The sequence below is a fragment of the Filicampus tigris genome, chromosome 19, assembly GCF_054856515.1.
Source record: "Filicampus tigris isolate MCC_2025a chromosome 19, RoL_Ftig_1.0, whole genome shotgun sequence".
NCBI lineage: Eukaryota > Metazoa > Chordata > Actinopteri > Syngnathiformes > Syngnathidae > Filicampus > Filicampus tigris.
Window position 1 is genome coordinate 11715016 of NC_141235.1, and position 24985 is coordinate 11740000.

General features: G+C 39.6%; 1 protein-coding gene across 1 annotated transcript in view; it reads right to left on the reverse strand.

The window, feature by feature from the left end:
* The window catches only part of dnah9 (dynein, axonemal, heavy chain 9), a 124824-nt gene that overhangs the window by 70419 nt on the left and 29420 nt on the right, over positions 1-24985 (reverse strand). The window contains exons 30-42 of the mRNA XM_086017687.1: positions 23362-23487; positions 19681-19920; positions 18216-18376; positions 12760-12916; positions 11062-11166; positions 8476-8633; positions 7999-8137; positions 5326-5613; positions 3452-3662; positions 3241-3368; positions 2908-3016; positions 1728-1875; positions 358-532 (exon numbers count right to left, since the gene is read on the reverse strand). Coding sequence (XP_085873813.1) covers positions 358-532; positions 1728-1875; positions 2908-3016; positions 3241-3368; positions 3452-3662; positions 5326-5613; positions 7999-8137; positions 8476-8633; positions 11062-11166; positions 12760-12916; positions 18216-18376; positions 19681-19920; positions 23362-23487 — 2145 coding nt within the window. The remainder of the gene's footprint in view (positions 1-357; positions 533-1727; positions 1876-2907; positions 3017-3240; positions 3369-3451; positions 3663-5325; positions 5614-7998; positions 8138-8475; positions 8634-11061; positions 11167-12759; positions 12917-18215; positions 18377-19680; positions 19921-23361; positions 23488-24985) is intronic.

Sequence of the window (24985 nt, forward strand, 5' to 3'; positions counted from 1 at the left end):
CTTCATCGCCTTCTGACTGACAGCTCCTTGCTTTCCATTTTTCATGCTCAACTACTTGGTGTTGTGTCCCTGTATTCCCCTCCAACCCTCCAGTCAATAAAACCACTTAGCATTTAAATGCATCTGTGATGGGGAAATAAAGTAGAGTACATTTGTCCTAGGAGAGAGCAGTTTTATCTTCCGACTTGTATGTATAGATCCCTCATTTTCTCAAGGACTGCCATTTCTTCAATTCAAAACACATTTTAAATTATTTTTTAATAAAGAGAGTTTTGCATAAAAGCCATAAGGGCTTGAATATTTTCACTACACAACCTTTGAGGACATTTTAAATATGTCTAGATACACAAACAGTACCTGGTCCTGGAACAAAGCTCCTCCAAAGGCCCAGACAGCAGCAAACACGAAATAAAGCTCATAAAGTTCTTTCGCAGAGTCAGGCGGGACATTTTCTGGTGTCAGCAGGCACTCAAGCAAATAGCAAAGCATCTGGACCATGCTCTGGTCAGGGATAGGGATGATCGTTTTAAACCTGTAAAAAAATAAATAAATAAATAAACAGGAAAAACATTATGTCACCAGACCGAAGAACAATCAAATTTATACTCCAATGAACCACAGCGCATTCCACACGTGATTACATACTAATAGATTTTTTAAAGCCTATCCTCAGTTGTTTCCCTGAAAACTCACCTATTTGCTGCTTTCGTTCTCAGGTATAGCTGCGGTGCCATTTTATGGCTAGTAATGGACAAATGAAGCTTCATGAAGCACTTGTGATCATTTTAGACTATGACACTCGTGGTTTAAAGAAGCAGTGGGAATGTAATTAATTTACATTGCACTAACCTTTATCTTTAAACCAAGGGCACCATTTAGAGGAGTGTGAAAATATCACAAGTGGTTGATGAAGCTTCATTTTACTATCATTACTTATCGCACATTGATGCCATGAGTTAAAGTGGAAGTCAACCCAAGCATATTTTTTTCAAGAATATGTTCTATGCAGGCCCACTAGTTGAAACATGGCATTGTGATAAATATTGTGTTTGTGGAATAAGTGTTAATCTGCTTGTTTTTAGCCATCTCTGGGGGCGGCCATTTTATCTTCTGTCGACTGAAAATGACTTCACAACTGCTCACAACGACCAATCACGGCTCATATTCAGAAAACAGGTCAGCCGGGATTGGTCGTTGTGAGCAGTGGTGATGTCATTTTCACAGAAGACAAAATGGCCGACCCCAGAGATGGCTAAAAATGAATGTTTTTTGCTGCTTAACTTAACTTACACAAATGCAAAATTAATCTGAATACCCTGTCTCAACTAGTTCGCCTGCTGGTAACATTCTTGAAAAAAATATGTTTTGGTTGACTGCTGCTTTAAGGATCTTCATTCAGTGCTTTGCTGTCATCTTGTGGCATCTATAGGTAATTATACACCTTTTTGTGTCCGGGTGGGGGGGTCCATAAAATACTCACATAAATCCACGATTCGTTGCAGTGCTTGGCCCTAATATCAAAAAACGGGTTCACATATGGTATTGGACATCATGGTACTATGGCGTGTTCTTGATATTTTTTTTTAATTATGTGCTGCGAGAAGTGTTTTGAGTCAGTTTGTTTCGGCCCAACACACAAAATCTGCCGCACTCCCTGCACATGTAATGCCAAATGCTGACATCCTGCCATCTCCTACTGATAATACGCTATTAGAGAAATCTCTCACCTTATCCTCATGACACCCAGGCAGGAGGGGAGGTACTTGTCAAACAGAATGGTCAGGTTAGCCTTCTCTGATTGCACCTCCCTCCTGTCAATCCAGCTTGATACCAAAGGGTTCCAACCTAGGTCTCCTGGGTTTATGTACAGAATTCCTAAATAGAGGGGGACAGATGGCGCTGGTCATCAATGGGAGTTGAAGTCGGATACAGTACTATGTGTGAACCACTACATAATCAAAGGGCCCTTAGGATGTATTATACTAGCTTGCCATAGTATCTTCGGATGACACGAGATTACTACAATTCTATTTTTATTCATAAACTTTTCATAGTCGCATGACTAATAAAGATGAATAAGGCTTGTAAACACAACCAGAACACCCCCGCCTCCAAAAAAAAATAAAATATAAGAAAGGCACCTGAAAAAAATTGCATCTATATGGTAAATGTGCAACTGATTTAATGTGACTTGAGCGATGGCAAAGTGTGGCAGCTGAAAATAATGTCACTTACTTTCTTTTGAATGCTACTGCTTTGTTTTTTATTGCATAGGTTGTACTGGTACAGATGTAATTGCATTAGTCTGTAAAGATTAAAGATCATGAAGTTGATTTGGGAGCTCAAATGACATATTTGTCTCTTCTGAATAGTAAACAGAGATGATTTAAATGACAGGTGTCAAACACTGGGCCCGGGGGCTCGGTGAACGAATCTTTTGAACGGTTCTTTTTGATGAACTGATTTGAATGATTCAGTTCACTGAAAAGAACTGTCATGCCCATCACTAGTGTCAAGCCTTCAGGATTGATTTTAAATGTATTTATTTTGGTATTAAAACATGGTCGTTAGCTGGAAGATTGTGGAACACTCGTCTGGGAGTTGTGGTCCTTTTACTGTGTCTCACGTAGAAGTGACATCATCAAGTGGCAGCCAATGAAAATCGCCACAAGATGGCGTCCCTCCTAAGTCCTTGCGGCTGAATAGCTTCCTTGGTTTTGTCAACTGAGCCCTATCTTAACTAAACTTAACTAAAACTAATTAAACTAAAAGAAAAAATAAAACTGATGAAACTAACAAACCTGCTCTGAAAATGTATTAAATGTAAAAGACGTAACTCAAAATCCCCCCCAAAAAAAACAACGAAAATTCCCAAACTATTCTAACCCTGTCAAGATGAATCTATACCTGCTCTGGATACAGTTGCAGGGGTAGCAGTCTGAAGGTGGCTGATCTCAAATAGCAGTCTCATTGTTGAGTTCAGAGGGATCCGTTCATTACTGGCCAGGGTCAGAACCTATTACAAGAAGGAACTATATTTTTTTCACATTACATACACATACGTTGTACTCAAGTTTGTGTCCACAGTCCAATGTAACGTTTGCTATTATGATTTGCATTACCGGTACATGTTTTTGCTGTTATTACCTGGAGCAAAAGATTAGTTACTTCTACTAATACTACTATGGCAAGTATGATTTTAATGTCAAGTCAGCATCGACGGCAACTAACATGTCACACCTTGTTGTCATCCATGACCGTGTTGAGTGACTCAATCCACATTGGGTCAATGTCTCCATCCAGAACTATCCACTTAGGTCCACTGTGACTGATATTGGAGAGTTCACGCATTATACATGAAAACAGACCTGTGAGATACAATATATATGCATTTTAGTCAAATAAGGTCATTCCACAACTAAGATTTGACAATGAAAGACTCCCTCGTCACCATCTTTCCACTCTCTGGTTGATGGGTTGATGACGCCAAAAAGCTCATCATTCGTCACAGCTTTTGGGTTAAGATCAACCCACACGGGTCGACGTTTTGTATTCTGGTAGGTTTTTTGGAGTGACCTGAGCACCTGGCTCTTCCCAGCACCGGCATTCCCAATCACAAACACTGAGTGACGCACAGTCAAAAGCTCTTCCAGCTGAACCACCTAGCACAACAGACAGAATGAAATACTTAAGAATGTTTTGTATAATAATGGCAAATAGACACGGACTGATTCAAAGGACATGTATTTTCTACCAACCGGTTCGTCTACTTTTCCTTAACATTTTGGCTTTCTGCGAAAATGATTTAGAGCAGAATGACAGGCTATTGTGACGACACACAGCAGCATATTCACTGTTCATGAACTAGAAAGAATGACACCAGTGCCTTTCCATGCCTGCTTAAGTGAAAAGGACAGAGATCTGCTCTGTTCAATAATATAATCTTGTTTTTCAGACGATGCTTCTGCGGTCTAACACTGATGTATGTGTTTTAATAATTTATTGGACTATGTTACATTTCATTGAATTGTTACCCCTATTTTTCCATTCTTCAGGCCTTGCCTCCCACTTGTAGTTGTTCAATACTGAGCACCTTTAGTTAACATACAGAACAATAATGAGCTCTTAAACTTGCAACACAAAGCTTAAGGAAACCTGAAATGCACACTTGGGGAGCAGCTGATGACTATCATTTGTTGCTATTGTTACTCTGGACACAATCTGTAGGGTTAAAAATGTCTAAAGTTTGGAAGTTAACCATCGTATTGAATAACATTTCTTGAATCGTTCTGCTGATTGCGAGTTCAGATGTGACACTAGCGCATGTGTAACAGCGAGAGAATAAAAAAGGGCTTTCTTCCCATTTTCTACTCAAACATACAGATGGCGAGCTCAATCAATGCCATCGATGTCGCTCCTCGGGGCTCGTCATCCCCTTCCATTCAGCAAGAGCCCAGGTGGCTTTACACTCTCAAAGGCCCTGGTTGATTACAACTTTGATGCGGGGGAGACTAACGCTAGCATGGGCTAATGCTAAAGGCACGCAGTCTCTCTCACTCTGCTGCTTTCCTCTGTGTTGCGTGAAATCAAAAGGTTGGCTGCACAAACAAAGACAGTAAAAGTTCAAGCTCTGGGGGTGGATGGTTGTTATTGATCGCCCTGCCATTCTGGCTCTCTCTCTCTCGCTGCATCCGCCTCCCTCCCTCCCTCTCATGTTTTTTTTTTTTTTTTACCTTTTTTTCTCTGGATGTCTCACACAATGCCAGGGTTAAGTTGTTATGGTGCAGCCCCGACCTCCATTGATGTTGTGTTATTATGTGGTTTCCGTGTCTATTTGACCTGAGGCAAATTGCACTTATTTCCCGTGGTCCTGTGTTCATCCGTCTCTGACATAAGGTGCCTTCTTTGAGGCATGTGCTATCAGTATGTAATATAACGAAAGGAATCGGATCGGCAGTTCAAGCACCTGAAGTCTCATCGCAGCCAACCATTGGCGTCTGCAATATTTGCGCAATTCATCCAAAACCTCAGACATGTTGGACACTAATGGCCCTTTCCCATCGGAGGATTAGGATGAGGAGTAAACAGGTTTTGGTGAGAACTAAGATAAATCTGAATGAAAGTGCCACAACTGTAATATCTTTCTAAATTGTTAAAGATGAAATCCCATTAAGGGACTTTGTTGCTGCTTCTCAGACAACTTGTGATTGCATTTTCCTATGTCCTTGGTCTCACAAACAGCTTGCACTCTTGTGCGTTTTGAATTAATTGTAAACAAAATCAAATCCAATGCAGAAGGCAATCAAGAAATTAGGTTTACTGCACCTTGAGTACAAAATTGTCCTCAGCCTGTAGCTTCATGTCAAGAATAGATTCCTTCACATGCTTCTCGAAGTCCAGGTCTCTTTTCCTGGGTACATCCAGAGCAGGAAACAGGTCACCTATCAACCCCATGAACACGGGCATGTCATCCGTCACAATTTTGGGGATGTTGAAATCTCTCAGGGCTCTCATCAATACTTGGTCCTCAGCTCTGCTGCTATCATTTCTCTTTAGAGAACCAGCAACGACCAGGACAGACTTGATGGCACGGAGGCCCCAATCATAGTGGTCCTTCACAAAAAGAAGGAATACAAGTCATATGTTAGTATCTGACACTGGTACTATGGTGGTTCACTGTAGACATACAGCTGGCATGGGATCACTGACAAAGACAAGCAGTGAAGAAAATGTATAGCTGTATGGCTGATTGTTAGCATTCCCACAGATAGAAAGCAATCGTGAGGCAGTGTAAACCCTTTTTTTGTCTTTTTTTTTGTAGACAAAAAAAAGACAACGAAAGATGATTATTTGATGGGTGAATGTATACATGAGTATTACAATTTCAGTTTTTAATTCTAGATACGTACAGCACATCTCGATCATATACACAACTTAGAATACAGCTCGATATAGCTAGATTGTATTGGAACAGCGCGTTTATGTAAAAGCATTGAAACAGATTGATTAAAGACCTTGTAAAGTGAAATCATACATTTGATTTTAAATACATTATGCATGTTTGAAGATGCTTGCTGAAAACATGCACAAAGACCGAGAACTGTGTACTACTTAGTTATGGAGATACAGCGTTGACCTGTTTATCAACATTTCGGTTTTCTTGATTTTTACGGGCATGGCCAACATGGCACCCAGTAACACAATTGGGCATCTGGCATGAGTCGCCCCACCCCTGCTATAGAAATACTCAAGAAACTTCTTTCCCATCAATATCCAGCACAATTGCAAGTTTCTTTGTTGTTATTCCTAGAGTATGCCCATTTCTACTACAACAATGTTCAGTTAGCTAGCTAGCTATGCCATAATCTAGAAAATGGATCTTCCTTGGATGCCACACTTTACAAAGCATCTTGGTGTTGTTATTTAAATTTCCAAGTGAGGAGCGCCAGAAGCCTGTTAGCTCACTTTCTAGCTGTTGGCTTGTGCCTCTCAATGCTAGACAAAAAAGTATGCATTTTTCAGTGGACTATGGTTTCATGTATTAAGCGGACACTGTTTGAGAGTTAACTGCATCAATCCTGTGGCCCAATGACATCACAAAGCATTACCGTTTTTTTTGTGATTTTTGTTTTAGTGGGTTACTCTCCTTTAGCAACTAAATTGCATGCTCAGTAGGATTTCATTCTGGTGACTGACTTTGGAAGTCAAAAACCTTCCACTTCTGACCCCTTTTAGTTTTGGCAGGAATATATGGGTCATCATCTTGCTGCATGATCTCTTACTGTAACCTGTTTGGTTGAGTTGAATTAGCTGATGCCATCATGTTGTCCATCAATTAAGGTTAATGAGCCTGTCGCAACAGAAGCCATGCAAGCCCATTTCGTGACCTTAGACTCAGTGAGTTTCACCGATTTAGTTTCATGTTAGGGATCATGAGCATATCCTTTTGTTCCCAAAGCTTTACCCTTTCCATCACTTTGATTAGGCTTTGTTGAAGATTGTGTTTGCCTCATTAGTACATGAAACTTTGTCCTAAAAGATTTGTTTTGTCTCTGTTCCTAATGGCAAATTCCACCCTGACCTTCCTATTCTTCTTGCTCATGAGTGGTTCGTATCTTCTGGTATATTCTTTGTTAGTATTTTAACGCTTATGGAGAAAGTAGATTGCAATACCTGATGTAGGTTTCCTTGGTTGACCCATTCGATGTCTGTACACACACTGTTTCTTTCCTTTTCAGCACATTCTAAATGGTTTTCCAGGCAGTGGCCAATTATTGTGTAATGTCTCTGACTTATTTTCCATCTTCTCTGAGATCCACATTGGCTTGTTTTTCATCCCCAGACAGCTATCTACTTTCCATTTTAGTCACTAAGGTATGAGTATGATTGTGGTCTTCACAAGCAAAACCCAAATCTGAGAGTAGACATTCATCCAATATCCAATGCAATAAGACAAAACACAACAAAACCTGCCTGTCATCACATGTTCATTTGCCCACGTGAAATATGTGGGGGTTCAAACAAAAGGTGCTATATTATGTTTTCTCATCTCTCTATTCATCTTTTGAGGTCAAACCAAAATTCCTTCAGTCTAAAGAGAAAACAAGGAATTCATCTCAATCTTTTTTATCTGAGGTACTGAAAACAGCCATATAATGGAACTAGTGAACAATGGCCGTATATTAGCCCTGTGGTTGATATAATTATTTACCTCTGTTGATTTCCATTATGACTGTATATCAGGTAAATTCAAGTTTTAAAAAATCCATCTGTGCGACCTCTTTGAAAATATCCCATATTATAAAATGGAGACCCGTGGCCAATGTAAATTTAGCTGTTGCGGCTTTTAATCAGGTGTGTTTTGTAGTCCGGATAATACGGTATACAATGAGTGAAAAAGCACAACAAAAACAAGTTTCAACAGTTCCCCACCTCAACATTGAAGGATAATTACAAAAATGTCAATAATCGTGATACTTTTTAACGTATATTTACTACCTGTTTTGAAAGAAGTTCTTTGCACAATGTGTAGAGTGTGATAAACTTCCTAGCCAGAACCCTAGCACTGATGAATCCCTCAGCCACCAACATGATTTCACATATCAGCTCAAAGTCTGGCACCACCATGGCACATGGTCTGAGAAAAAAAAAGTGGAAAGAACACACTGGAATATAAAATCACTTGGACTGTATGATCACAAAACAGGGTTAAATTGAATGAAATCTTTAGTGAGCTTTGCACTGTTTGATTAAGTGTGAGAAACAGGTTTATCACATGCATCTCCATATCAGTTTCTTTAAACATTAATTCGACGTTTCTATGGCTGTCTATATCCAGTATCCTTCAGGCGGGCTGATTTTGGTGTGGCATCACTGATTAAGAATAGAAAAACAGGGAGGACTATTCTCACAGAAACTGCATGCACATTACAGAGAAAATTGCAGCTTTTGGCAGCCTGCAGCCATTTGACTGACCTGAAAAGAGCCTTTAGGTTCTCAGGAAGCTCAGTCCTTCCAGCGTAACCCGGATTCATCGTGATGAAGATGCCCACAGTTGGGCAAAGGTTTATGTCTTCGCCCATGAAATTAAACCTCTGTTTCTTATACCGAATGGCGTCCTGAATACTTTTGACCTGCACAATAGTACAAAGCAAACATAGCCCAATATACATCAAAAAGAGAATGGTCATGCCTCAATTGGGCTAGTAAATATATTTAGAAATAGAACAGAAACACTTGAGGAAATTAATAAGTAATTTGGTAATATAATGAATGTCATAAATTATGTCAAAAAGCCAACTAGTTTAGAAATTACATGGATGTAGTCTGCTGGATAATGTTTGCTTTCCATCACATACAATTAGTAAGGCAGTGTGAAACTTTTTCACAAAACTATATTGAAATGTGTGCAACAGCCGTAGTGATTTATACGTTCAGAATCCAAGTCTAAATTACGATATTGAACACAGCTATGGAAAACAAGTGATCACTCGAACTTTAATTCAAGTTAGCATATCTCATGCAAGGTGGCCGACGAAGATGCCATCATGGCCAACCCAATCTCCAGAACTGAACTCCATTGAAAATCTAAAATATTTAAAAAATGTCATTCTTGTGAACATTTGCAAAACGTTTGTGTACACTGAGTGTGTTTTAGGTCAAATGTAACCTGTGTCTACTATTATTCCATTTTTTACAGTCGGATCGGCTATTACCATACTTTTGAGTTTGAAATGCCCCTTAAGGGGTTCTACTAGTGTGATAAGAGTGTAACGCAGTTGACGGCTGGAACAAGGAAGAACATCTCTTCTTGGATGAGAACTCGGCAACAGATCACTCTCGTAAGTTCGGGTTAGGTGCCCTGTCCAATAGTGGGCTATAACAACAGCACTCATAATTGGGAGCATCCTAGCAAGACCATTATATGCCATTCTGGACAAATGTGCATCTAGTTAGTGTGGTATGGCTTTAGAATATTGACAGTACAAGCCTGGGTTCACTGAAACGGAGTTCAAATATAACCAATTTAGCTTCATGATATCACATCTGGCTGCCGTCTGTTTGCATCTGCTTTCTTAATATGGGACTCACCCCGCCACCTGCGTCATAGCAGACCCAAATGGTAATGGAGGATGTTACCATGCGGTGGTAGCTGTTCCCACTTTATGAGAATGGATTAGTTGTGCTGGGCTATTGCTTGCTATGGTGAGCGTTTGCTCTGTGTGGCATCCTCCACTCATGCTGGCCAAGCAGTGAAAACAGGCTGCTGACTGTCACAGTACAGGTTTGATGCTTCTCTCTCAAGGTCTACTTCTCCACATATAAGGCACCATGATTTATTATTCATTAAAACCTTGCAACACCTAGTCATTTCTGTGGCTCTTTAAAATTCTCCACGCTCACTTGCAGGGTCTTGAAGAGAAGACGGCTTGACTTTCATTGCAGCTATAACAGAAAGGCAAGGGCATAGCACTGACTGTTTTATTGAGCAGTGACTAATGAGCCAGGGACAAAGGAGCACTATCGCCATTATCAACACGATCATAATCAGCATCTTTATCAGCTGTATATGATAGCACGGGACAGTGTTCCACTTGCATGAAAATAATGTCAGAATGGGCAAAGGCAGGATATGAATGCACGTGAGACCACAACCACAAAGCAAGGCTTCTTTTGATGCGGGATAGCAGAATGCGCAATGACAGAACAGCGAGCATCAGCTGAAACACAGAAATGGCCTGACTTCTAACGGGCTAGCTAGGTCAGATGCATTTATATTTCTGGTTCTGTGTGTTTCTATGTATGAAGTGGAGCTGACTGGATCATTGTGACAGAGCGCATGAAAAATTGAAAACCTATCCTGGGTCTGAACACAGTGTTTCCACTCATGATTGGCATGTTCAACTATGGGGAACAATTAATTTATTGATTTTTTAAAAATATGTCATTTTTTTAAATGTGCTGAACTTTTGTTGTATAACAATGTTGGAGGATATTGTCATTGCACACGCCTTCAATGGATGGAGTTCAACTTGCCATAGATGTTGTTGCTGAAACTACAAATGCACTTGAAATGTGAGGCTGTACTCAAAGACATACTGACATAAAATATTGATTGAGTAAAAATTATTACTTATATGTAGTGATGGGAAAACGAAGCTTCATGAAGCACTTGATATTTTTTTACACGTCTCGATTTCCACTGCATCAATCAAGAGTGCCATCGAGAGGAGTCAAAAGGATCACAAGTGCTTCATGAAGCTTCATTTGCCCATCACTACTTATATGTAATAGTATGTTTATGAATATCATACTTTTTGGAGTGTTTCATCAATCAATACCGCAGACATGCAAAAGAGGTGTGCCATCCTTGACTTACATTAGATCACCGAACGCTCCAATTTTAGAATATGCTAATTTGGAAAGACCATTTGACAAATAAGATTGAAGGGAACTGAATAAACAAGCTGTGGTGCAAAGGCACATTTTCAGAATTCACACACTTAAACCAGAATAGGAATTAGAGGGCATCTCAGATGGTAGAACAGGACATATTCTTACCTGTACAGCCACCACAGACAGCACCTCCACCGAGATCCTGTTAAATTCATCAAAACAGCCCCATGTGCCTGTCTGAGCGAGACCTTTGTAGATGTTTCCACAGGACTGATGGACAGAACAAAAAGAGAACCAAGGAGACGAATATTAAAATGGACAGTCAGGTTTGACAGTGACAGACAGTGACAGTCCAGTCAAGACTACAGAAAAAAAAAAAAAAAATCAGTATGTTAAGAATATATTTCTTCATTTGGAAAGTTTTGTGATCCAGATTTCATTTTTGGTAGCATTTACAAAGACTTAAGTTGTTTAAGTGATTTATGAAATATGCTAAAATAATATTGCTCGGTGACCATTTATCAGCAGTGGGTAAGTGGGCGTGTTATACTTGGCTAAATGATTGGCTCAACACCACACGGCAAGTGCACCAACACCCATGTCTTGCATACGCAGCATTTTCTTCAATTAAAAAAAGTGCATTATTCACTGAAGTATACGGTGAAATGGTTAGGACAAAAATGCTAACAAATGTGAAAATAATCACAGCTCCTTATTTGGATTGACAGTATTAGCAATATTATTTCATAGGCGTGTCCGTTGTCCATGCCTCAGCTATCCAAGATTCAGAGACGCTGATAGTTAATATATGATATATGATATGAATGAAATACCAACAAATATATTACAAAATTATATTTTTGATGTATGGTGTTTAAAATTGGTCGAAATGAATCCCTTAATATAACATCAACCGGAGATCTTGGTTGAACTCCAAAATGGTATGACTATGACGACTATATGGTACATCCCTTCATGAGTTTCTTTTCAGTGCAAGAGACAAATGCCCTTTTAGTATATGAAGAACAGCAAGATGGCAGGCACCTTCAGCTGAGCATATCTTTGATCTTACAAATTGAGATCCAATGTCAATTCACTGCTGGATCACAGACAAATGGAGGATATACTGTAAACCCAGAGTCACTGACAGCAATATGATTGGTCAGTATGCTTCCCACCCACATTTGACTCTTTCTAAGCATCAACTTCTGAGTTGTGAATTGTCCTCTAGGGAGTAGCTGGAGCAAGATGAAGGAGGCAGCTGACTTCTCTCCAATTACAGGCCAAAGGAATCCTTTCCTGACGCAAAACAGAGCTGACTGGAGGATTGATTCAACTTGTGAGCCGATGAGAATGTGCATGTGAGCGCATAAGAGAATATGAGCAACAGTGTGGGGATCTGATGCCAGTTTGTACAGGGCGTGTTCCTCCCGGAGTATATTAGCACTTCTCTTTGACACCTTGCCGGGATGTGTATAGCCGTGGGTGCTATATGCCTGGATACTGTAATGATGCACCTGTCTGGGGAAGCAGGAGGTAGCGGGATTGCAAGATTATGTTTATGCCGCCTTTGACCACTCTATATGCAGAAGGTGTGCAAGAGTATGAGTGAATAATAAATCAGGTTGCAGCCGGGGTGGAGGGAGGGCATTTTGACAAGGCACAGTGAAGAAATAACTGTCAGGTTGGAGCAAATCAGCTCTTCTTCCAAAGGGGGGAGGAAAGGGAAGATGAAAAGAGGGAAGATGAAAAGAGAAGGGCGGGAAGATGGTTGACACACACAAATGCATGGCATACTGCTGACAAAGATGGAAAGATATACAGGTAGCATGTAAACGCCTCTGTGCGGACTTGTTGACTCACCTTGTAGTCCATCTGCTCAGAGCAGTTAAATACATAGACCATGATGCCGAGCGCTCGCCCCAAGTCTTTAGTTGTCTCCGTCTTCCCGGTTCCAGCAGGCCCTGCCGGAGCGCCACTCATTGTCAGGTGCAGGGACTGAGTCAGGGTGATGTAACATCTTAAGGTAAAGCAGATGCACATATCACCACAAAACACTAGTCGGCAATCCTCAGTCGGATATATTAAAAAAAAAAAAAAAAAAGTTTGGACTGATTGAACTGACTTGTTTGCAGAGCTGGGCAGTACCCCTTTGTGACGGGCCGGTCCGCCTATCCGCCTATGACGGACAATTTTGTTGGCGATAAACGATAGATGGGAAACTTTAAAAAATAGCCGGACTAAGCATAGTCTATGTAATTGTTTGTGTATTGTTTAGGTAGTTTGTCGAAGTTGCTAGTCTGAAACCCTAACAGAAGCCCATTTAACCCATTAAGTACGGTTGCGTCTTTCTACCCTTAAAGCCGAGAGATCGTCTATGTCATTTTCTATTTATTATTTAATTCTCGGTCTCTTAACCAATGAAATGCATCAGAATATACACGTGAAGGTGTCGTAAGTCCGCGGAGGATGTTCCGGAATTCTTTCGAGTCTCTTAAATGAGTAACGGCAGTGATATTGACGACGCGATTGTGGACTTTGAACGGGTAGAACGTGATATATGTTTAAGATATATGTTTGTAGACAATGACAATATCAATGTCTTTGTAACAGAAAAGAGGATTGTAGTTACCACTTGATTTTTTAAAAATTAAAAGTAGTGCTTCTCTTGCACTGACATTTTATTTTCACCTCTTCGATTGAAACATCCATCCATTATCTATAGCGCTTATCCTCACAAGGGTCGCGGGCGTGCTGGAGCCTATCCCAGCTGTCTTCGGCAGTAGGCGGGGGACACCCTGAATTGGTTGCCAGCCAATCGCTGAACTGTGAGGCGGACGTGCTAACCAGTCGATCACCGTGCCGCCCTCGATTGAAACAGTAAAGATGAATAAACTCGGGCCTGTGTGAAAGCCGCGTCAAAACTCTCAAATTATTTGGAATTATGTTCTGTCTGCTACAGGGGGTGAGATATTAATTATTTTGTAGGTGTTGAATTTCTGGGAAAACTTCAGGTTTTCAAGGGTAATTCCAAAGACGACCTTAGGTTTTGGGGAGCTGTTGAGCCAGTCGCTTTAGGCCTTAATGAGTTAAAATGATTGTCGGACCGGCCTATAGGTGATTACTATTTGGTACGGCCAGACAAAATGGCGGATAACTGGACGGAGGAAGGCGATAAATGGACTGCAAATTTTTTAGTAAAATGCCCAGCTCTGCTTGTTTGAGTGCAAACAAATAAGAGCAGTATTCCCTGTTTCAGCAAATTATCTCCAGGGTTGTTGAATTACCACAGGAAGAATGAACTAAATCAGCTACTACTGTGTCTTCCAGAATAGTACCCAATCGGGAAATAAGTCAAAGACCCAGAAGAGTGATTTATTAAAACTTGTATTATTGTAATCGTGTCGCACTTTATTTGTGTTTATTTATTTCCGCACCCGTGTCTGGAAGTAGATTCACAAATAATGTAATTAAATTGACAAATACAGAGGTATACACCTGGTGAATGTTTTGAAAAGACACTTTTGAAAAGAACAAGGACTGCAATTGAAAGCCAAGCCCTCTCTTGTCCAACATCGATGTATGACTTCACAAATGTTCTTCTGGATGATTAGAGTGGAGACGCTCCAAAATCTTAGTCAAAGTCTTTTTAGAAGCATGGAAGATAAAAGAGATCTGAGGGAAGGAGGGGACCAACTCTTTGGGAATTTAAGTATTAAGAAAGCCAGTGAATTTAGAATGGGGTAACAGCTTCTATAGCCATATGGTGCAGGCAGCGCAACTCAACTGCCCCAATACTGTCCATGCAGTAAAATGGGCAAATTCACTCCAAGATCTTGCTGTAAAGAGGTCCATTCAGCATACAAAGAAAAATGAATATTCCAGCCATGTTAAGACAAATAAACTCCTGACATTTGTATTCGTAGGAGCGGAAACATTTCCCCGTGCTTGCTGAGCAGTCATTGTGCATAACCTCATTATATGATAATAGAATCAGCTCCTGTGCTTTGATTAGCATAGAGGCTGATTAGCAATAGCAGTGATTTCTTCTCCAACAGGACCTGTCGGGACTAACAAACAGTCAACCAATTTAATATCAATAAAACCAGCAGCAGCATGGATGTGAACTGATGGGGACAATCAACACGTTATCGATCAGGGTGATAAACACAATGGCTTTGCCTTCAATACCAGTGGAGCAGTGATTTTAATGAGTTGCTGGTTAATAAATGATGCATGGAAGAGGGGAAATAGTGGAAAGCATGAAGAGAGACAGAAACTGGGAAAAGACAAATGATCCCATCTGACGTTGTATCAAGCAAATATGAGTGCCAACAGGCTTTTTGGCAGTACCGTGAAATATGTGCCGAAATCTCACATTCTGTCAACTCAGAAGCTGGACTTTAAGGACATTTAAAAAAAAAAACGGAAATATATCAGTCTGTGTGTGCATTTAAAAATATTGCTGACATAATGCCGCAGCTTTTGAACACCTGCAGTAAATATTGATGCACACATGGTGCCAATATTGTTCCTGCCGGTAGTGATTGAACAGAGTGATTCCTTTAGTCGAATGATACTGCTACAGCAAACTAAATTGACAGTGTTTTTTTTGGGCAGTGTGAAAATTATTAAAAGCAAAGAATGCCAGTTTTCAACTGACATTTTCTATCAGGGTTTAACAGAGAATGTAATACTGAGAGAGAAAATGACAAAAACACTGAGCGTACTTGCTAACATCTAAAGGTCACCACAAAGTAAATACGATGCATGTTTTTGTCATGCGGTCTCACACAAAAACTGCAAAACAAATGCACACTTCTGGTTGGATACTTATTTAAGTATTTATTATCAGCCTTTTTTCATGGTATTTACATCTAGAACAAACAACTCAGGACAGAGCACGCTTTTCAATCGAGTGCTTAAATATTAGATAGGGCTTGTTTTTGGTTTTGGGTTTCCCTGTGAAAACTGCATTTGCTGCCAAGCAAACATGAAGTCCAGAGAGCTGCTTATGGGGAAAAAAAGCAAACCATTTTGGAGCTGAGAGAAGAGAAAATGTATCATAGCTATTGCACAATCATTGGGCATAGCCAATAAATAATTATTAAATAAATAATAATAAATACTTAGGAATGTCCTGAAAAAGAAAAGAATTACTGGTGTACTAACATATACATTAAAGGGAAGTCAACCCAAAAATGTGATTTACAATAATATGTTATATGTAGCTCCCCTAGTCTAAACATGACATTCTGATTGATATTGCAGTAAAATCCACTTGTTTTTGTCCATATTTCTAGGCGGCCATTTTGTCACTTGCTGGCAATTGAAAATGACATCAGAGTTGCTCAGGACTCAGGACCAATCATGGCTCAGCTTCAGAAAATAGGTGAGCTGTGATTTGTTGTTACCTGAGCAACTGTGATATCATTTTCAGTTGACATAATTGACACAAATTTTGTCTCATACTCATCTTCTGGTCTAAAACTCATGTCTTCAGTATACAACAAAAACAAAGGAATTGCCGTTCCAATACTTTTGGAGGGGACTGTATACTAGGATTTTCCATTTTAAAATGAGTGTTACTTCTTTCAGGTATGTTTAATATGCTGAAGGTGCTCGCCTTCTCAAATACAGTATTTTTTTTTTTCAAAATCCTGTTTAATGGATATACTGCATGTCCAAATGTTCTGGGTTGTCTCAAGAATGAAGATTTTAGAGATCCCTGGTTTTCCCTGCAGTGCAGCAGACATGCTTTTAGCTGTTTCTCAAGTTATGGATTAAATCTTGAGACAAAATGCCTCTTAATCCATGATCCATTATCAAAATGAACATTGTGGCTCCCGGCAAGGGCATGCAGCATATGGTGGATTCTTGCTACAATGCCGACTGATCCGGCCATCAAAGCCCATTGTTTCTTCTTTATTCTGGCTTCAAATGGAATACCGGTCAACTGGCAGATCTGGGGATGCATAATCACACTCTGCAGTTTGCCAAATGACTCTGCGAGGCAGGTATTTATCTCTGTGTTGTTATAACTTTATCAGGAATCCTGCGGAAACATGTGCTTGGGAACAAACAAAATGTTGGTGAAGTTCCCCAGGTGAGTCAATCCAAAAGCTTTTGCTGCCATGGACGTCTGCTGCGATCCATAAGAAGATTAGTGGAATGTTTTTGTCTTGGTGTGGTGTATCTACCAAAAATTATAAATTGAAAATACAAATTCAGTTTGTTTTTCTCTGCCAAATATTCATAGCTTCTATTAAATATGTCATCTGATTGTAGAGTATGCGTATGTGTGGATAGTAGGGATGTAATGATTAATCGAGAATCGATTACAAATGAATTCAAACCGATTCATCGAATAATCGATTTGGATCGAGACGAAACAATCTCGGGAATCTCACCACTCACAAGCCCCATAAAGCAACACCTAACAAAAGACATAACATACCTCGTTCATTAGAATGTACTAATTTAGAGTTCTAAAAAATGTCTAATTTTTTTTCCATTCCAGATGCATACCACATTTTTAATGTGTAGATCAAATGATCATCATTGCCTATTGCGTTTGTGGATGGCTGCAGCACCACACTAGCGCACAGAGACAAGCATGGTAGCGATTTAAAAAAAAAAATTGAATTGAATTGAAAATCGGGAACTGAAAATCGAATCGGGGCTTACATCCCTAGTGGGTATTGATGTCCTGAGTGTGGGTAGGTGTATTGATTGATTGATTGATCTGTTTGTTGTTTCCAAGATTATGATAAAACTACAATTTTTGCTCATTTCTATGAAACAGTGCAATGGCGCGGTATTTATTTTTTAACTTTTCTTGTAAAAACTAAACCACAGTAATTACAATTGTAATAAACCATCTCATTCATCTAAGTCCACGTAAAATAATATTGGATTCTCATTCTGAAACAGAAAATGAACATAGAAAAATAATACCTTGCAACACTTACATTCAAAATTTGTATTTAAAGTGGAAGTCAACCCCAAAATTTTCTTTACAAGAATATGTCCTACGCAGGCACACTAGTCGAAACATGGCATTCTGATGGATGTCGTGTTTGTGGAATATGAGTTAAGCAGTAAAATCCACCCATTTTTCTCCATCTTAGGGGGCGGCCATTTTGCCACTTACTGTCAACTGAAAATGACATCATAATTGCTCAGGGCTCAGATAACGACCAATCGTGGCTCAGCTTCAGAAAACAGCTGAGCCGTAATTGCCATTTTTAACCCAGGTGAATTCTGTATTTATATTCGTGAAAGAAACATACATTAAATTGAAGTTGTTAAAAATGTACCTGTCTGTTAGAGGCGTGATGACTAATCGCGGAGTGTTGCCCAGATATTCATAGGAGTAGCGGAATTGGGCATCACAGATATTTGCAAAACAATGCCTCTCCTTCTCATCCCAACGGTGTCTCAGTTGCGAAAGCCACACAAATTCCTGAGAATTCTCCACCTGAAATTCAAGCGAGAAGAAAGGGCAAAAGTTGGTGGAAAAGTCCAAAATAATATTTTAGTAGTCCTCACTCTAATTATGTCTCTAATGACATATTGTACCTTGCATGAATATATTGGGTGCATTATTCACTGTTAATTGCTAGTATAGGATGAATATATTATACAGTAAGTAAAGAGTAGTGTCTCGATTCTTCTTTAAGAACTCAAACATTTACGATGTAAAAAGCTGAAAAAACGAGTGCCTTTCTGTGAATCACTGAACTAATATTTACTTGTATAACAACCATTTCTGTGAAGTTCTCTATTGGATTCTCTACTCCACAGTGATAATCTTGTTGGTCTGGAGCCAATATCCTGTTTGTTTTTGAGTGTGTTTGTGTTGTCGTCTTGTTAAAAGACCCAATTCAAGGGCATTTCCTTTTTGGAACGCGCCAAGTCTATGTGACCTTGCCAAGTATTTGTGATTTATTTAAAACGGATCTATGATCCCCTCCTATAAATAGGTCCGGTATGAGAAACAGCTCCATATCATAACGCTTGCTCCATCGTGATTTACTGTGTACTGTGACTTGAATTCGGTTATTTAGGGGCCTGTCGTCTTTGGCTCTGAGACCCAAAAAAGAAAAAAAAAATATTGCTTTCATCAGTCCACAAAATGTGCCATTTCTCTTTCGGCCAATTTGTGATTTGGGGTATGAAGTTGAGCACAACCTGTACTGTACTGGGCACATTCACATTCACACCTATGAACAATTTAGAGTCTTCATTCAACCTAATGTGTATGTGTGGGGAATGTGGAAGAAAAGAGAAAAACTGATGTGGAGAACAGGCACTGGGAGAACATACAGTAGAATCTGCAGGCCAATTCTGAACACAATTGTGTAGGTTCCACTGGATATAAATTCTGAAAATTAACTAATAACCGGAAAACTACCAGAGGTGGGCACTTTACTAAATTTGCCAGCGCGTCATTCGTCAGTCAAGATCTGATTTGTAATCGTCCATCTGTCAGTTAGTTCGTCAGAAGTCCGTCGATCCGTTAGTTGGTATAAAAATAAAATAAAATAAAAACGTCAGCAAAACAGGTGTTTAGTGATGATTACTCTGACGGATGAAAATGCACTTCCGTCACTGCTTAGTCCGTCATTGAAAAAAAAAAAGTTCCGTCATTCATCACCAATTGTCAGTGACGGACTGATGGACCGGTCTGTCATTACGACGGAATGCCCACCTCTGAAAACTACACTAAGTAGTCTAACCCTAGATGTCCTCTCATTTTCCCCTCAACTAGCTCCACTTCACCTTCTGTGCAATCATCTTGGCAACCACATCTCTGGCGTGGACGTCGATAGTGCAGATGGTCATGACCTTCTGGCGATCTCCAGGCGAAAGCTGGCCAATCAGCATGGAAATGAGGGTGTTAAGCTGAGACACCTGTTTCTTATAATACTCCTTTAGAGCGTTGTCGTTGCCTTCTTCCAGACGGGCAAAAGCCATTCCTACGTCAGATGTCCACCAGATCTGAGTGCAGGTAAGTGCCACCTGAAAGCAGACATTAAAGCATGATCACACTTGAGGCTGAAGTAAAATTTCACACCACGAACACACCCACGAGAATCACTTTAAGAGAAAACAGTTTGATGAAGACTTGCATTTAAGATCACTGTGATTCTCTCCGTATCTGTACGTCCATGTGATTTTAAAACATAGCAACCAGGGGTGTGCATCTCTCCACAAAAGACTATTCGATACGGTTAGTGATATGTTAGGTGTGAAACGATTAAAAGGGACTGTTCGATTTGAAAGTGGAACGATTTGGTTCGGTTCGACTCAGTGGGATTATGATTCGATTTGATATAGTATGGCTCAGTTCCAAGATGCAATTACGTTTTTGTTGTTATTTTACACACATTTTTAATGAATTTGTCAGTACAATAAATATGCTAATTCCTTCTAAGGCTAGGTTCACACTGCAGGTCTTACTGCTCAGTTCAGATTTTTTTTTTATGTTAGCGTTAATATTACATTATAAATGCGACCTCGGTCTTGTCTGCTGTATGAACACATGCGTCACTAAAGTGACCCGCATGCGCAGAAGAAGAGACAATGTCACTCCCGACGTGTTTGCGGAAGTAAATGTGGTCTAGCGCGTCGGGGCATTTATACGGAGAATCGATTAGGTAGGAGTCAGAAATAAATACAGTATTTGGGGAAAATCACGAGGCGACGCTTTAATATCGCGCAGCACATTTTGGGCTCTGGAAGACGTCAACGTCGGATATAAGCGGCCTGGCCGTTCCGACCACCGTCGCACTGGAAAAGAACGGATACGTATCCGATCTAGGACCAAATATGAAAGCGACCCAGGTAGGATTTGAAAAAATTTGAATTGAGCCGTTCAGACTGCCATAAAAAATGAGAAACAGGTCGCATATGGGCAAAAAAAAATCAGATCTGGGTCGCATTTACCTGCGGTGTGTACCTAGCCTATGATACGTCTCTCCAATAAAAGACGATCTCGATACATTTCAAAGTGGAACGATTCAGTTCGATTCACATGCGCTCGCACCTTTTAAATCATAAAACATTTTTTCTGGTTCAAACCGTTTTTTGTTACAACATTAGTAGCAACTGAAGGTGAAACCTAAGCGGGAGGTTAGCCAAAAATAGACACAGTTTATATGAACATAATGTATGTCCATCTGCTCCATGCATAAAAATGGCGCTTTTACAGGTTCTCTTCATTCCAAAGATAATAGCACCCAATCTTGAGTGTTTTATAATGAACCTTTTGGGAAGCTAGCCTCAATAAATGCTACCACATGGTTGCATTTGACTCAACATGATATTTAATTTCTTTCTGGTTCCTCTTAGCTCTAATTACAAAAAAAAAAAACCCTCTTGATTCGTCTTCATACTGTTCACTTCTGATGCATGATCATAACAAAGCTCTATGCCGCTTTCATGATGCATTTATTCATATCACACTCAAACCAGCCAATACTTTTGTCTACCACTTGGGATACAAGCATTGATGCCTCTCACGGATGGAAAATGTCATTCCAGTAACATTCTTTTTACGCAAAAAGAAGTCAACGGATGTAAATTTGTATTCATAAGTCATGCTCTCCTGAATTAAAAATGGGCCAAAGAAAAGGGCAGAAATGTTCTTGTTAGTAAGGATGCAAATTAATCACATCATAAAATATTCGCTAACTCATTCTGTTTTATGGTGGGGTCACATAATTAACTCGAGAAGCCATTTCTATTTTGGGGTCAGCATTAAAATGGTAAGTGTGATGAGCGCTACTTTACATGACCGGCTTATAGATTAGTCTGGAGTTTACTCATTACATGTCAGATAGATGTCAGATGGCATCATAAGATAAGATAAGATAAGATAAGATAAGATAAGAAAAGAAGGCCTTTATTGATCCCACAGTGGGGAAATTTTCGTTACAGCAGCAAAGATATAGGTCACACAGAGACGGCGGCATAATGCAACCGTTAATGTATAACATTAACAGTAAACATTCAGAATCAAAAAAAATGTTGTTGGATGAAATATAGTTGTGTTGTTCTTCTATCAACACAAACATGTGGAGTACAATGCAGTTAGAAGCAAATATAAGTAGAGATAAAAGACAATATAATGCAGGAGCTGTAGCTGCCTGTAATTATCTGAAAAGTAATGAGACACCAGTTTGGCACGTCTCCAACAGGGTGCCTTGATAAGATAACAATTTGTCCAACCCAATCAGTGATGATAACAAAATGTTTCTGATACTTGAAGCATCAATATCTTGCAGTGAAATGGTGGCAATGTATTTTGGTTTAAGACAGCGGACACCTGCAGTTGCCTACAGTAAACAGAGGAACCTTTGTTGCACACTTAAGTGAAATGCAAGTTCAAACCACAGACAATTATTGTAATAGACTTTTCTTATTTTCGAAAGTCTTTCAGCATGTTTAATTATTCCCATTGTGTATACGATATTTATATAGAAGCCCTGTGAGTGACAGTTTAAGGTGTACTGTACTGGCTCTCACCCAAAGTCAGCTGGGATTGGTTCGAGTATACCATCCTTTCATTATATTAAATTATAAATTGTAGCATTATAATGGGTTGTAAATCAACCCAACCCCACATTTTTTTTTCAAGAATATGGTCCCAGCAGGCCCACAGCATTCTGATTAATATTGCATTTGTGGAATATAAATTAAGCAACAAAATCCATAACTTTTTAGCCATTTTAGCAGGCGGCCATTTTGTCACTTCTGTCAACTGAAAATGACATCACAACTACTCAGTGTTACTCAGGTAATGACCAATCATGCTCAGCTTCAGAAAACAGGTCAGCCGTGATTTGTCGTTACCTAAGCCCTAAGTAGTTGTGATGCCATTTTCAGTCGACAGAAGTGACAAAATGGCCGCCCCCAGAGATGGCTAAAAATCAGTGGATTAACTCTTATTCCACAAACGCAACATTTATCAGAATACCTTGTTTCAACTAGTGGGCTGGCATAGAACATATTCTTGAAAAAAATATGTTTGGGTTGACTTCTCCTTTAACATTATAATTTCTTTGCTTTTTGGCTAAGGAGATCCCAGGTGTCTTAATAAAACATCAAGGATATGCTTTGGTTCAAATACAACAAGAATCAATCATTACGGCAAACCTTTCATCCTCTTGAAATTAATCTGTTTTGACGGGGTTCCTGCCTCATGCAAATAAGCCGTTACTCTACCCTCTTTTAATTGACATTTTTTTATTAATAGCAAGAGTTGCCATTTTGATAACACCTTACTATCTAATCGGAGCTATAGAACAGCTTGTCATATAATAAATACGTTTCTGGCGTTGTCAAGCAAAACCTATCTTTGTAAATGTAGAATGTTTGAAACAACACTTGTATTGGTTACCATTACACTGCGCAAGTGTATTTAATTTTGTGAGTGTTAGTTTCATTTTGTCATTTTACCTGGGCTGGATAATCAAACAACCATTGCTCTCTGGGTTTATCCTCATAGGTGTTCACTGAGTCGGTCATCTCATGACGAATAGTGGAGCGCATGGTGTCCATCACCTGGTTCAACCAGACCTCCACCTTGTACATCACACACACACACACACAAAAGTGCAAGAAAAAGTTCACACCCTTTGGAATTATTTGGCTTTCTGAATAAAAGCATCACATTTTTGATCATCTTGGGATGTTAGGTGTAAATCTCTTGAGGTCATGCCACAGCACCGCAATCGGGTTGAGGTCAGGAGTCTGACTGGGCCACTGCAGAAGGCGTATTTGGGTTGTTGTTCTGTTGCATCACCCGTTTTCTTTTAAGCTTTGATTGGCAGACAGATGGTCTTAGGTTCTCCTGCAAAGTGCCTTGATAATTCATTTTTTTTGTCCAATAATTACAACAGACCGCATGGCAGCCAAGCAGTCCCAAACCACCAAGCTCCTCCATCATGCTTTCCAGTTAGGATGAGGTTTTCATATCAGTGTGTGCGCCTTTCAAACAATTCAACTTTGGTTATCTCTGTCCATACACACGTTTGCCAGTAGCACTATGGAAGTCAATGCTTTTGGTTTTACAGTAGCTACACAAGACTGTTTTGTCTGTTGTTTTGACTTGGGTGGAGATCAGATCATATGTTCTGACATATTCAAGTAAAAATACCAAGGTATTTATAGACAAAGGTTTCACATTTTTTCCTGCAATTGTTTTTGCAGTACATACACTGTACATGTATATGTATTTGCTTGTTCCAGACTAATAAAATAAAATAATCATCATGAAGGGCGGGAGTGTGATTACGTACATTCCTGATTGGGATTTATATTATCCACTACAAAAAAAAAAGAAAAAGAAAAATCCGTGCAGATGTACCAAATGTTCCCGGGCTGGTAGTTGGGGACCACTGGATGAAATAGATTTACAGTATCAGGGTTTTTCCTGGCTCAGTTTGAGGCAGAGGTTGTACAATCCTGACCATGCGCCATGACGTGCACGCCTTCTGCAAATTCAATTTACTCGCGTTCTTTTACAGGGAAGCTACTTTTAAGAGTGACCGTACGGATGACTGTTTATCACGCGAAAGCATTCATTTATTAACACTAGAGCCACAGTTTTTAAAGTGTTACTGCAAAGAGCCACATTATACATACGGGCGCATTTAAAATAGACCATCATATGAGCTCACAAGGTATACTAGCTTTGCTGTGTATTTGTACTGGTGTAGCTGTTTTTTTTTTTTTATTGTGGGGTTGACATTACATTAAAAAAAAAATGTTAAAACGTCCTCTGTTGAACTTCATATTTTTATTATGCTCATGTTTTTTCCCTCCCATTTTGAAAGTGAACTTGGTAGGCAACACTACTCAATGTTTTTTTTTTCCCTCCATCTCATTTGCGTCAAAGTACATTCGTGAGATGCACGTACCTGCCACTTCGCTTGCCGAATGTAATCTGTTCAATCGCCGCGTTGGGAGAAGCCCTTAATCAGACGCGCAACAGCGTGTCCATATTTGGAAGTGCTGATGTAGCGGGCGACCAGGAAGTAAAAAGTGAGGCTTTTCCTCCTGATTTACAAAATGTATCTTT